At 45.1% G+C, this 14,343-nt stretch overlaps 1 protein-coding gene across 1 annotated transcript in view; it reads left to right on the top strand.

The window, feature by feature from the left end:
• The window catches only part of TENM4 (teneurin transmembrane protein 4), a 3,098,737-nt gene that overhangs the window by 2,962,512 nt on the left and 121,882 nt on the right, over positions 1–14,343 (top strand). The window contains exon 21 of the mRNA XM_050757454.1: positions 8,087–8,272. Coding sequence (XP_050613411.1) covers positions 8,087–8,272 — 186 coding nt within the window. The remainder of the gene's footprint in view (positions 1–8,086; positions 8,273–14,343) is intronic.

Below are 14,343 nucleotides of genomic sequence, written 5' to 3'. Positions count from 1 at the left end.
TTTTTAAATATATCACCAATATTGGGAAAATGTATAAATGCATTTACAAACGTAAATCCAAATCACTTGAAAGTTCCCCTCAAAGTCTGGCTCATGGAGCACAGTACATTAAATCTCAAGTCTGTCCTAGCCCAAAGCTTTTCTTTTTATTTTATTTTTTTATTTTTTTTTGTTATACTTTAAGTTCTAGGGTACATGTGGATAACGTGCAGGTTTGTTACATATGTATACTTGTGCCATGTTGGCGTGCTGCACCCATCAACTCGTCAGCACCCATCTACTCATCATTTACATCAGGTATCACTCCCAATGCAATCCCTCCCCCCTCCCCCCTCCCCATGATAGGCCCTGGTGTATGATGTTCCCCTTCCCGAGTCCAAGTGATCTCATTGTTCAGTTCCCACCTATGAGTGAGAACATGCGATGTTTGGTTTTCTGTTCTTGCGCTTTTTCTCCCTTGACTCTAGTCCACCTAAAGGAAATCTCCTGGCCAGAACCAGGCCACTTCCTGCCCTGTGCCAGCTCTCTCCTGGCTTGATCTCCTTCTTCATTTTCTGCTCTTCCCCTGGACCTTCACTCACAGCTCCCCTGGTCTCTGTGCCTTTATTCCACATCCACCTTGCAAAACCCAGGATCGTTTTAACCATTCACCATTTCTGATCTCACAGCTGGGCTTCTGAATGCCACTAAGCCAAATCACATCATGCTCATGATCTTTAGCCTCTCCTGGGCCCTCCCAGCTGCAGTTCTTGTACTTTGTGAGTTCTCACTCTCATTCGCCAAAGGGGCTCTTTCAAACGTCCACATCTATTCACCAGCACCGTGCTCCAGGGAGGTTCCTGCCTCCTACCTCACTGAGAACGCTGAGGCCAGTAGCTCAGTGCCGCCCCATTATCCTGCCTGCTCCCCATACAGCCTGTGTCCCACATGACTCTCTGATCCCTCTACCCAGAGGGTGAAGTACCCACTATGCCCATCCCTCTGATTGTACTTCAGAAACAGTCCTCTCTACCTGTTGAAAGGTACCTCAGTTGATTATCCCCTTGCTCCCTCCAGTATCTTCAACCTTTTCTTTCCCTGATGCTTTCCAGCACATAAACATGAAATAGTTGGGACACTTAGATGGCCTGGTGACACACAGCTGATTAGGTGATTACACATTTGGGTGAATGGACAGATAGTTGGACTGATGGATGAGCAGACAGATGAATGGAGGATGAACAGACAGATAAACAGACAAACAAAAGGAAAAGTGCTTAATACAGTCAGCACTGGGTTGAGGTGAGAAAGGAAACTCAAACACTGATTCCAGAGATCTTAGAGTCTAGCTGGGGCTATGATCTAAGATGTAATTAGCAATCGGGGGATACACTCATATGGCATCTGAGGTATTGTCTAAACCTGATTCCACAACTCATAGGCCAAAAAGCATGTGAATCACAGTCACCTTTCATTTCTAGCTCAAGCTGTTTCCTCAACTATGATATGGGAGTGAAAGCATCATTGCAGGACTATTGTGAGAATTTAATGAGTTAATATTTGTGTTCCAACAACAACGGTTACAGTTCTGGAACATTGAAGGTACTTCATTTTCTTATTTTTGCCTCAAATGCTGACTGTTGGACTCTAAGTATGCCAGAATTTCTGATAAACTCCCCCAGTTATGCAGTAACTCAGATGAGCTAGTGATAAAACAAAAAATCATGTCAGAAATCATTTAAAATTAACCATCTTTTAAAATTTCTTAAGTTCACTCTTGGAATCTCAGGTCCTCAGCAAAATAGAACAATTGTACTTATCTCTTCTAGTGCTAAATGGAGACTTATTAAAGGACTTCCCAGGAGGTCCCAGGGGGCCAAGACTCTGTTTCCACATGACTGGAATTTTAGAAACAGCTTCATTTGCACCTGTTCCTTGCTTAGCAGGAAGGTGTGCAGATCTTTGGGTGGGGGCCCTTCTATCCCTTACTTGTATCAATTTTGAGCATCTTTCCAAGTAGAAGAAATTTTATGGGAAAATTATGCATAAATCTCTCCCTTTAGGAGAAAGGCACAGATTCCCCTACTAGCTATTTTAATGAACAGGATTGTAAAGTAAGTCCAGACAAATTAAAACGTAGCTGCAATAGGTCCCAGGCTTCATCTGGGCTTGCACGGGGATTAACATCTAATGAGAGGAGCTTGGGGCAGCTTTTCCTGTACATATACATTTTTTGGCTTAATTAACCAAGAGCCTTTTCCCTACCCTTTTGCCTCTTCTTCGTGTGTTCACCCCCTTCCACATCATAGAAAGAGAACAGGTGTGACTTGGGCATTAGCATGACGAAGATGTGCCTGTGGGTGTAAGGATCAAGGCATTGTTTTAAATTACAGAGTTCACACACAGAGATTGGAGAAAATGAGTTTCTAAGAAGCTTAGGCACAAAGGACACTGAGCCTCTACGTGAATATATTTAACAAAATAACTTGTATACAACATGGCACTGAGATAGAGTCACATCAACTGACATACACCTCTTCCATTGAAGCTTTTTTCATTAATCTATTCTTTCAGCAAACATTTGTTGAAAGCCATGCTGGGCCACACCTGGTACTAGTGCCAGGGAACCACATTGGACCTTCCCATCAGGTGGGCTTCCAATCTAGAGAGAAGACAGTGCACGGGTGAGGCAGGGAAGAGGTGGGGTAGGGAAAGGGTGGTGCTATGTGTTTGACTTTCTATAGGGGAAGAGCTCACGTGTGGCTAGGTTCATCTCCAAGGGCCTGTACGGTTCAGTCAAGAACTCTGTAAGCTTGGAATAGGAATTTTAGGACAGTTGGAGATTTTCCCCTGATTTTGAGAGGAAGTCCAGGCTACAAATACAAATGGCTTCTACCTTGGTTTTGATACTCTTGGCTGATGATGCCATGCTAGGTGACCAGAGGAAGAACATGCTTTTCTACTAGTAGCCCCAAAGTTTGAGACTACTACTAGAAAAGCAAATGTTTCATTCTTCAGGAACACGTTCCTCTGCTGGGTGACTTGGAGCTGTGTTGATGGAATCATCTTAGGTCCTCATCAGTCATATACACAGCATAGTGTACATACAGCTTTTAATGTAAACTATTTCCTTCAGTTGTCACCACTCATCCTAGAGGGGGACCATTATTACTCTCCTCATTTTAGGGGTAAAGAATTATGTCTCAGAGAGATTAAGTTCCCCAAGGACCCACAGCTAGGAAATTGGGGAGTCAGAATCTGAACCCAAGTCTACCCTATGGCTGTGTACTTCTAGTACTTCAAAAGATTCCTCCCAGTCCCCAGCCCTCCAACATTAATTCAGAAAGCTCTGATGTTGGTCATGTGAAAGCCAACTAGCATTTCTCAAACCCTCCCTTGTTATTGGGTATGTTGTGAAAGTCAGAATTCACATCAATCTTCTAAGTTTAGTCTAGTGTACTTGCCACTACATTTCATTTCCTTTCTTATAAAAATGTGTGTCTTTATGATATCTTGAATATGTGCCAGGCACTATGTTAGAAGCTATACTTTCATTCATGCTAAATTGATTTAGGTTATATCTGTCTGCCATGCTAGAATGTAAACTCTTTGAGGTCAGGAAAAAATTCATGCCTGTCATAATCACCATGGGATCTCCAGTACCCACTGTGGGACTTGCACACAGGGAGCATCCAAGAAATCAACCAAATGAAAGTAATTCCTACAGCAATCCTCCAAAGTTTAGTAGTTGATGTCATTCCCAGTTTACAAAAGGGAACCTGTGACTAGGAGAGGAGCCATAACCCACATTTCACAAAGGACCACTTACGTTATGTAAAAGACATATGAGCTGTCAAATTATATCTGCTTTAATGTCAAAGCAGAATCTGAGAAGGAAAAATAAAACAGTTCCTTTTGTTTCAAGGTATTTGAAAAAAAGAAACAATAGGGACCATGACTTGAGGCCAAATGATAAAGTAGCATCACAGGTTTCTACTCTCATCTTGAGTCTGTGGGTCTCTCCACTCAGTCAGATGGGCCTATCTGCAGAGAACCCGAGTGCTCCCAGGCTGTGTTACCGTCAGTTAGCACCCCATAAACATCGAGGTTGCCCTGCTCAGGCCCCTTCCATTAAAATGTGTAAGAGCTCACAACCCAGCTTGTAAAGGGCTGGTGGAGGGGTGCCCAGTCACCAGGCCACTTTAACTTCATGCCAGGAGAGCACATCTAGTGTAAACTGGCAAGGAAGTGGAGTGTTTGGATGGACAGAGCCATAGTCTCCAGATGGGAAGGGTAAGACTAAGTGCCTGGGAAACTCTGTGTAGAGGATCTCATTTCATCTCACACATATCAGGGTCTGACTTGGATATAACAAAGGATAAGCAGGACCAGAAGTGGCAGGAGGTGGGGATCTGCTGGAAAAGCTGAGAGTTTCCCTCAAGTGGAAGCCCACCCATAACAGGTCTGCATTCCTTGCCTGTTCTAAGGCTTCGTTTCCTTATCTGTAAAATGCTTCCCTTGAAGTACTGTTCCAAGGGTTGTCAAAACAGTGAAAGACACTAGAGGATCACATGCCCTTGTAGAATGTCCTCATGCTATCTGGCCTCAGTATCCACACTACCAAGAAGGATAATTGCCAGGCATTCTCACAGCCTCGTTGTTGTAGTTCAATGAGAAATTGTCCATGAAGAGTGCTTTGCAAACTGTAAAACTTGATGTGAGCATTAGTTAAACAAAAAGTGGCTTTCCCACATATTACCTCATTTGATCTAACAGCAACCCTGTGAAACTGTTGAAGTGGGAATTATTAACCCCATTTTACAGAAATGGAAAGCAAGTTTCAATGAATTACATAATTGGCAGCTTGCAGATTGCCCAGCCAGTAAGTGGCAAAGCCATGGGTAGACCAGACCTGTCTGATCCTAAGTTCTATGTTCTTTAATTCATTGTACATAGCAAAAAGGTGCAGGCATGAGTCATAGCTGTAGGTTATTTGGATAATCTTTTGAATGCCAGTATTAGTTTGTGCTTTATCTGGACTGTGATCTCTTGGCGGGCAGAGATTATATCTTATTGACCTCTGTATTTCTAGCACCAGGTACAGTCTCTGGCGTATAGTAGGCATGTGTGGATATTATTAGAAGAATACATGAATTAGTATGAATTTATCGATACCTACTATATATAAGGCAGGAAGAAGCCTCTGAAGTGGTTGCCCTCATCATCGCCACTTTGCAGAGGAAGAAAAGGAAGCTTACAGCTATTGAGTAGGTCGTAGAGCTAGCAGAACCGAGATCTGGAATCACATCTGATTCCAAGTCTTACTGTCTTTCGTCCATACTGTCTCCAGGTGACTTAACAAAGCAATGAAGTACGTTTTAGCTAAGACATGAAGTCTGGAAGTTGATTGTGGGGAAAAGCCTGCCTCTTCTCTTGGTCCCTGATGGGCTCCATGTTCTCTGCTGCCTGAAAACACCATGGCTTTGGCCCCAGCAGCCTGCCCGTCTCCTGGCTCACACCTCAGTGAATAGTATGCTTTCTGCTGTTTACTTTCACACCATAAACCACCACCTGGAAAAAAGCGCTGAGTAAACTCAAACAAATACTAAGCTGATTTTTCATCTCTCCCAGGGCCCTCAAGGGAAAGTTCCAGCCCTGACCCCAGACTCAGCCTCCAGAGTCACCAGGAAGTCATTGACCTTTCAATGTTGTGCAGAAGAAATGGGAATTACAGAGACAGGACCTAGGATGTCCTGGGGCCTGGAGATTGTCATTCTTTATCTTGAGGCAAGACCAAGTGTTGTCTATGTGAGCCAGAAAGGAAAAGAGCTTAAACAACATCCTAGGGGGCTGCTTGACATAGCTCCGCAGCCCTGTCCTCACATGGGACCGTCTCATACAGGCAGGTCGCTAGAGAGAAACAGACAGGTGGGCCTGGCTGGACTTTTCAGCCAGGCTAAGTGGGGTGTGGTGAATGAATGTTTACCATTCTCAGGCGCCTATAGCCTCAGGCATACCATGATTCATCCATCATCCAACGAACCTTAATAAGAGGTCTATTCTATACCAGGATCTGTGCTTGGTACCAGGGATAGAGGTGATCAAAGGAATTAGACCAGATTTGGGTTCCTAGTCTGATGATAAGACAGACACAGAAACAGAAAACCACTCTACCATGTAAAAATGGGAAGGAAAGAAACAAGTGAATAACCCACAGGGTGAATTACAGGAGATTTCTCAGAGGAGGGAGTACTTTTCAGCCAGTTCTTGGGGGTAGATTACACTGTCTAACAGGGAGGGTGCTCTGTGATAGAATCCCACATTCTTACAGCCTGAAGGGATCTTAAGTACCATTAGGTTCCAGTGCAATAGATGAGGAAACTGACACCCAGAAGAGAGGAAGTGACCTCCCCAAAGCCACACAGTAGATCAGTGGCTGAGCAGGCATAGATCTCACAAACCTCCTAGACTCTTTGTCTAAAGTTCACTGTGCTGACCTCAATTCAGGAAACCTTTCTTGGGTTGCTTGATCTTTGTCGTGCCTTTTTGTCATCCACTTCACTGGGTGCTCTCCAGAGCCCAGTTAGGTCAGCAAAGGGCTGCTGCAAGGTGGCATCATGCAGCTCACACTCTCCAGACAAGGAACTGTCTGACAGGATCAGGAACTCTCCAGACAGGAACTGTAGCTCAGTGAAGTCAAGGGACCTGCCCCAGGTCACACAGCTTAGAAGCTCCTGAGCCTGGCATAGAACCCAAGTCCCTGGCTCCAGGTCAGAGATATCCCTTCCCACTTTACGGCTGAAGAATCTGATGTGTTACTGCACATAATAAGTACCTCCCTTTTGAGGTAATGTGCTTGGCAGGATGTCTGGCACAGGAATACAACGTACATGGTAACTGTTACTATTTTTTAAATTCTCAAACATTTTATTCATTGTCTTGTAGGTTGGTAGGAAGGTCTGATCCCCTGAGACCTAATTTTGATTTCTTTTCTTTTTCAAAGTAGCTAAGATATTAGCAGCTTCTAAACCAAGCGTGCAGCTTGGAAGGGAGATGAGCAAATACACCTTGACAGAGGTGCCAGCTAATTTAGTCTGAAAGAAATGAAAAGGGTTGAGATTTTCATGTGAATTTGAAGCATGTTGGGCCACGAGGCATGAGAATCAAGTCAGTCTCTCTCCATCAGAGCCCTGGCAGAGAGCTTCAGTGGACGTGGTTGCTCAACCTGTTTCCTAAAGAGCAGTTGTATTTTGGAAGACTTTACCACCTCCGCCTGCAGTAAGCACGAAGCTGTTGCTGACCTGGAGCCTGAGGGGCTTGTGAATCGGGCCCTGTGTGTTTTGCACCGTCTCACAGATGGACCTTTGTGAAGGGCGGGCAGCTCCACTCTGGCTATGAAGGGCCCCCCTCCAAACCGTTTGCTTTGGATCTGAAACCCCATTTAGATGGTTCTTGGAGTTGGGGTGAGGAAGCAGGAAGCTGAAAGAGAATAAACCCAGCAAAAGTACAGAACAAACTGTAGGTTTTGGACAACAACCCAGAGAATACTCACGGGATTGGGGTTCAGCCTCCCTCCCGCACCCCAACCTCAATCAGAGTCCAGGCAGTCATGAAATGCAGGCCCCAGAACTCATCACGTGCCCAGCCAGACCACAAGCACTTCATTTGGCGACGGGGACTCATCCTTACTTTGTTTTCACACATAACCGGTTTTTAATTACATTTGACTTTTCCTGACATCTGTTCAGAAGGCCAGTCCCCTTTGGAACGGGCAAGCACAAAGGCAGGGACAGGCTGGCAAGAGGGAGAAGCAAATTGAGCAGAGCCCTACAATCCCTCCTCTTTTGGTGGGGAAACAGGCACAGGACAGGTTCTGCCCAGAGAATTGTTCTCATCCGAGGGTCATTGTCCACGGAGATTAGTCTCCCGAACCTCTGGAATCCCGATCTGTCACAGAAGCCCAGGTATGTAGCCAAGTGTGACTTTGGTTTCCAATAATAACTTGCTCAATACTTGTTGTTTTTCTCTCTCCTCCCTCCCCTGCCCCTCTGGCCACTGCCTCCCCTCCTGGCCCTGGTGTCCTCCCTCCTTCTGCTCCTCCCCACAGAGATCTGTGCTGCCGACTGTGGTGGCCACGGCGTGTGTGTAGGGGGCACCTGCCGCTGCGAGGATGGCTGGATGGGGGCAGCCTGCGACCAGCGGGCCTGCCACCCGCGCTGTGCGGAGCACGGGACCTGCCGCGACGGCAAGTGCGAGTGCAGCCCTGGCTGGAATGGAGAACACTGCACCATCGGTATGGCAGGCCGAGGCCCCGGGTACCTTCTCTGGTCTGCAGGACACCTTTGTCTGTCAGGGCATTTCAGGGCCAGCCTGGGCCCTCATCGCATGTGGGGATGGGGAAGAAAGTCCTTTCATCTGGAGGCATTACGACTGGCATTTCCTAGCCATCGGTTAGATTTAAACTCACAATTTGGTGTTTTAAACCTTATTACTCCCAATTTCCATTTCCCAGGGCCTGGTTAGCTGGTTAGCACACCTTGCTCTTTAGCTCCTTCCAGGCTAAATGCAGTGTGGCTCTGTGTCAGGGAGCTCTGTGTTCAGGAATTAGGCAGATGAGCACTTCTTAGCAGCTATGGGCAAGCCCCGTCAACACTCTGGAGCCTCAGTTTCATCACTCGTAAGATGGGGATAATAATACATGTGAAGACCTTAGCAAAGGCTGGCATGCAGTGGAGTGCCCAGTACATGCAGCCATTATTATCCAATGCATTATCTTGCTAGGATGGCTGGGGCTTAATTCTGAGCCCTCCATGCCCCCTGGGCTCCTAGGTCAGAATTCCGCAAGAGGTCTGGAATCCTGGGGGAGAGCTCCCCACAGGCCCTGAGGCCACATCTGGAGTCCCTTAGGCCTGGGATCTTCCCCCATCCTCAGTTTCCATCCTGTCTGCATTTGTCTCCTTTCCCCTCCCTTGGGGGCTCCTCGGCACCAGCTCCTGCTGAAGCGGCTCTGAAAACAAGCTGATCACTTCGTTCCCTTCTTTCTGCCTTTCCTGCTGGTTTTGTTGATTTTAAACTCAGCCAGACGTTTTGCTTGGTTTATTATCCTGGAATGAGCACTCACCAAAAGCTCTTTATTGAATCAACTGGTTTGTGTATATATGTGTGTTTTAACTTCTTCCCCTTCTGTTTTTGTTTTTTGTTTTTTGTTTTTTTTAATGAAGGGTCTGTGATCAGCTGGTGAGCACATGGCTGTAGAAGGCAGGATTCCGGGTGCCTTTCTGGCTCAGAAAGTGACCTCTTGGGTCTTAGAGAAACTGGAAGACAAGCCCCACAGCTTTGGAGAGACAGAGGAATTCCGAGCAAACAGAGCTACCTCTTACCCCTTGAGGGTTTTTTTTAGTCTTCGTTGTTTTCGTTTTGAAGCCTAACATTAGTTTATATCCTTGGTCCCTGCCCCTGAAACATCCCTGGTTTTGGTCATGGAGCACCTTACATTTATTAATATTAATAATAATAATGGCTTCTGATTTTTAAGTATTCACAACATGCTGAGAGCTGTGCTAAGAACTTTAGCTGCATTATTTTATCCTCCTTACAATTACCCTGTGAAGCAGTATGTATTATTTCCTCATTTTCGAGGATCTGAGGCTTAAGGTCACAGAACTTCAAAGAGGTAGAACAGGAATTTGACACTTGATTTTTCCTTACCAGCTGCTTGCTCTGCAGCCGTTGCATGACAAAGTCCAGGTTTGCTACTGAGACACCTGCTCCTGTCCCTCCTGGAGACTGTGCCGTGTTGTGGCAGTTGCACTCGGAGTCTGTCACCTAATCTGCCCAGCCCCCACCCTCAACAGAGCCACTCCATCACGATGGCAGCCACTGGGGCAGCCATTGCAGGTTGTGCTGCGTCATCTTACTGTGTGCTCCTTAATGGCTTCTTTATGTCGGTGTCATCCTCCCTTACAATTGTCCTGGAAACCCCTTAGTGAGAAGTGGCCCTGGTCATCCAAGGGGCCCTCTTCTTTAAACTCTGCTTTCACCTCACTTTCCCTTTTCTACATGACTGAGGATGAACCAAGCTTTCAGCCTCCCAGCCCAGAAGAAAGCCCACACCTATCTTAAAAAAAAAAACAAAAAAAAAAAAAGGCCGGGCGCGGTGGCTCACGCCTGTAATCCCAGCACTTTGGGAGGCCGAGACGGGCGGATCACGAGGTCAGGAGATCGAGACCATGCTGGCTAACACGGTCAAACCCCGTCTCTACTAAAAATACAAAAAATTAGCCGGGCATGGTGGCGGGTGCCTGTAATCCCAGCCACTCAGGAGGCTGAGGCAGGAGAATGGCGTGAACCCGGAGGCAGAGCTTGCAGTGAGCCGAGATCGTGCCACTGCACTCCAGCCTGGGTGACAGAGCGAGACTCCGTCTCAAAAAGAAACAACACAAAAACAAAAAACAGAGCCCAGAGAGGGCCCATTCTGTTTGCTGTCTACTTACAGAGTCCTCAGCTCATCTTACCAAACTCCAAAACATTTGCAAATATTGGACAAAAATGTTATAAGATAAACGCATCTCATCTTAGGGAACCTCTCCCTTCATCTAGTCACACATGACTCATGTCAGGGCTTGTGGGCAGGCTGTTTTACAGGCAGTATTTTCTGGATATTCATCAGTCTGGCCTTAAAAATGTCCCTTTTATTCTGATGCCAAGAAGTCAAACCATCCACTCCTACCTCTCCTGTATGTTCTGTTGTCGCTCTTCTAGAAGAGATTCCACCTTGGGGTTGCAGATACCTTTTCCCTCCAGTAAGAAATACATCAAGGTAAATGTGCACAATATAAGAAGAAGGTTGACAGTCCTAAATACCAAAGAAATGTCATAGGACATTGAAGAAGCAATGGACTAGTCATAGTGGCTCAGTTGAAAGGACTTTGGCTGGGAATTCTATTACTACCTCTCATTGTGTGGTGAGCATTTTCTTCGTCCTTGTCTAATTTTCCTGCATGGTAACCTTCTGTCTGTGGGTCTCTGCCTGTGGCCAGCTGCATCCCCACGAGAAACTCAACACCCTTGTGCTGAAGGAACACTTCAATAACCCCGTAGGATATAAGGGAAGAGGGAGGGGAAGCAAAGTAGAGAAACAATGGTGCCATCCTTTTCTTGTTGAAATAGAAATGAGAAAGGGAAATCCATTTTTAGTCTTTCATGATAACGAGAAGCATTTCCTTGTTTCCAGAGAACTGTACTCGCTGTGAGAGTCATTTAGGAAAAGAAAAACACTGCTGATGTGAACAGTTAGAAACTCAAAGTGTTAAATTTTCTCTTGTTATCAGATTTCATTACTATACAGTAGGTCATTATCGTGCAGCTAGCTCCTAGCTGCAATTTTTACTTCCCATACCAGAGAAAGAGCTGGTATCCACGACACTGATTTAGAGACCTCTAGGCAGTGGAAGCAAAAAAAGAGGGTCTATTTATTTACATACTGCTGCCCTGCACAAACAGGAAGGAATGGCTTGATTACCTTACAGCAGGAATACAGAATTTAAAGAACAAGACAAATCTAGGCCCCTTATGGCCAAGTCCCCAGCATTAAAAACCTTTTTACCCCAATGACATTTCCCAGAGCAGACTATTAACGTAGGAATTAAATATCTTCTTTTGGAGCCTTTGGCTCACCTTATCTTTCATGGAAGCTACTTGATTCTTCTCAAGAGAGGTTGGTTTTCAGAATAAAAGGGAATTTGACAGTGGCACCTCTTCAATGACAGTATTTTTGTCAAACAACAAAAATATTTTATATTCAATCCTAATTCCTTATGTTGGGAATCACCTGTCTCTTTGCATCTTGAAGAAGGGTCTTTGGTAAAAGCACCAGAGCCAGACCACGCAGTTGCCTGAGGCTTAATTTCTCTCTCCGTGAATCACAGAATGGAGTGGCTGGAGGAGGTCCCCGAGGGTGACAGAATTTCAGCCCCCTTCTCCACTGCCCACAGAACTGTATACCCATCAGCCCAAAAGTGAGTCACCTGCTCCTAAAAATACCTCGTGAAGAAAGAGGGATTCTTCATTTTTACTGTTACTTACATGACACTAATACTCCCACTTGTGTATGTGAAACCCAGTTTTCCTAGTCCAGAAGAAGTTAAGGTAAGATGGACTGATTTGGATCTGTTTCTCAAGTATATGATTAACAGAGAGTCACCAAACGCATATTTTTTAGTTCTTTTCAGGGAGTTTTATGGATCCCTGAAGTCTGGGGCTTGACCTCTGATTTCCTTTGAGAAAGCTGAAACTCATAGTTAAATTTAACAAGGTGTTTAATTTTTTTCCTATTTCTTTGAAAACACTACTAACATTTTGGATCAATTCTATGATGGTTTTTCTATTCACCTCAGTGCCCCTTGTCTCTAAAGTCTGAAAACACCTGTAGAAAATGCCAGCTTCTGATTACATTAATAAAATTCCAGCCTTGACTCCAAAGCTGTGATTGTTCAAGATACCAGATATACAGAATTATTTACCAGACTTCAGGAGAGCTGTCCAATCCTAGAAATCCTGATTTTTAAACAAAACTTCCTCTGGGGGTAAAGATCAAAATGATACCCTGAAGATACAATTACTTGAGTGAGCAAAACCAGACTTCCCAATGAAGAGAAATTATAAAGAAAAGCCACAAAATCTTCCGTGCTTTGTCCACTTTTTTTTTTTTTTTTTTTTTGAAGAGTCTCACTCTGTTGCCCATGCTAGAGTACAGTGGCACCATCTCGACTCACTGAAACTTCCGCCTCCCAGGTTCAAGCAGTTTTTCTGCCTCAGCCTCCCGAGTAGGTGGGACTATAGGTGTGCACTACCACACCAGCTAATTTTTGTTTTTTGTTTTTTGGTTTTTTGAGATGGTGTTTCACTCTTGTTGCCCACGCTGAAGTGCAATGGTGTGATCTCGGCTCACCACAACCTCCACCTCCCAGATTCAAGTGATTCTCCTGCCTCAGTCTCCCGAGTAGCTGGGATCGCAGGCACCCACCACCACACCTGTCTAATTTTGTAGTTTGAGTGGAGGCGGAGTGTCTCCATGTTGGTCAGGCTGGTCTCAAACTCCTGACCTCAGGTGATCCACCTGCCTCGGCCTCCCAAAGTGCTGGGATTACAGGCATGAGCCAGCACACCTGGCCCTTTGTCCACTTTTGTTCTCAGATTTCTTTTTCATAATCAGAAAATCCTTAACCAAGAGCCCACAAATCACTCATGAGGTATAGGCTGCTGTGATGATGCTATGGTTATCCCTTCAGAAAGCATTCACTCACAACAGGACCTGTGGTTTGACAGGAAAGATGCTGACAAGGAGAGAGAGAAAATGTACAGGGATCTACCTCAAGTTATCAGAGCACAAGTTTGGTTTGCTAATGATCCTGGGAGACTTCAGCCCACATGTGGTGGGGTGGGAACCTGGCTTTGAATTTCTTTCATTGTGAGCGTCACTGACCACTTATCCAAAGAGAGAAGAGCACTAATGTATCCAAGAGCTTAGCAAGAACATCTCTTTGGTGGTTTGTCATCCATCTGAAAGAAGCTCGGATGACTAGAACCACCAACCCATCACCTGCTGTAGTGATCCTTGATTCTTGTGGCCTAACATGTACCAACAATGCAGCTGTTCTAGTTGCCCTGAGGCTCCTGGAGAGTAAGAATGAAAAGCCTCTTGCCATGTTCTCCATAACTTTGGATAGGGGGCCCCTGAAGACTTTAAAGATTATCCCAAGAGAAACTTTTGGAAACCTCTTTTGGTAGAGGCAAATCAAGGAAAGAAGTTTTTATGTTGGTGATCAGAGAAAGGCCAAAAAGACCTAAGACCACGCAGAGCAACTGCATGCCAAAAGCTCAGTCTGTAGCATAAATAGCTATAGTACCATTATTATCTCCAGCTTTTCACATAGAGATAGGAGCATAGTAGGGGTATGAGAAACATTTATGCAAATGCCAAAGAAACAGCGTGGCCCAAGAGGAAAGATGACTACTGCCATCATCTTTATCCTGAAGTTCTGAAGAGAAAGATGCAGGAATTGATGAAGTCCTGAATCCACCTTTCATAGTGCAAAGTTTGCATCATCTTTTCTAAAAGTTGGTACTTTAAAATCATGAATTTTTAAACAATTGTACTCAAGAGCATTTGCGCCAAGGTTTTCAAACAATAAAAGCAACCACAGCATGGACTTCCGCATATGCCTTTTATAAATAAATGGCAGTAAAGTTCAAGGACTCATTTGTCATTCCCATTTTCAGTAGCCACAGACAAGGAAGCTCTGTTCCATTCTCGGAAAACTCATGGACTTGGTAGTAACTGGCTGTTACCAGCTTTTGGATTCA

This window comes from Macaca thibetana, chromosome 14 (assembly GCF_024542745.1).
Source record: "Macaca thibetana thibetana isolate TM-01 chromosome 14, ASM2454274v1, whole genome shotgun sequence".
NCBI lineage: Eukaryota > Metazoa > Chordata > Mammalia > Primates > Cercopithecidae > Macaca > Macaca thibetana.
The sequence above is the reverse complement of the archived record's forward strand: the minus strand, read 5'-3'. Positions and strand labels throughout refer to the sequence as shown.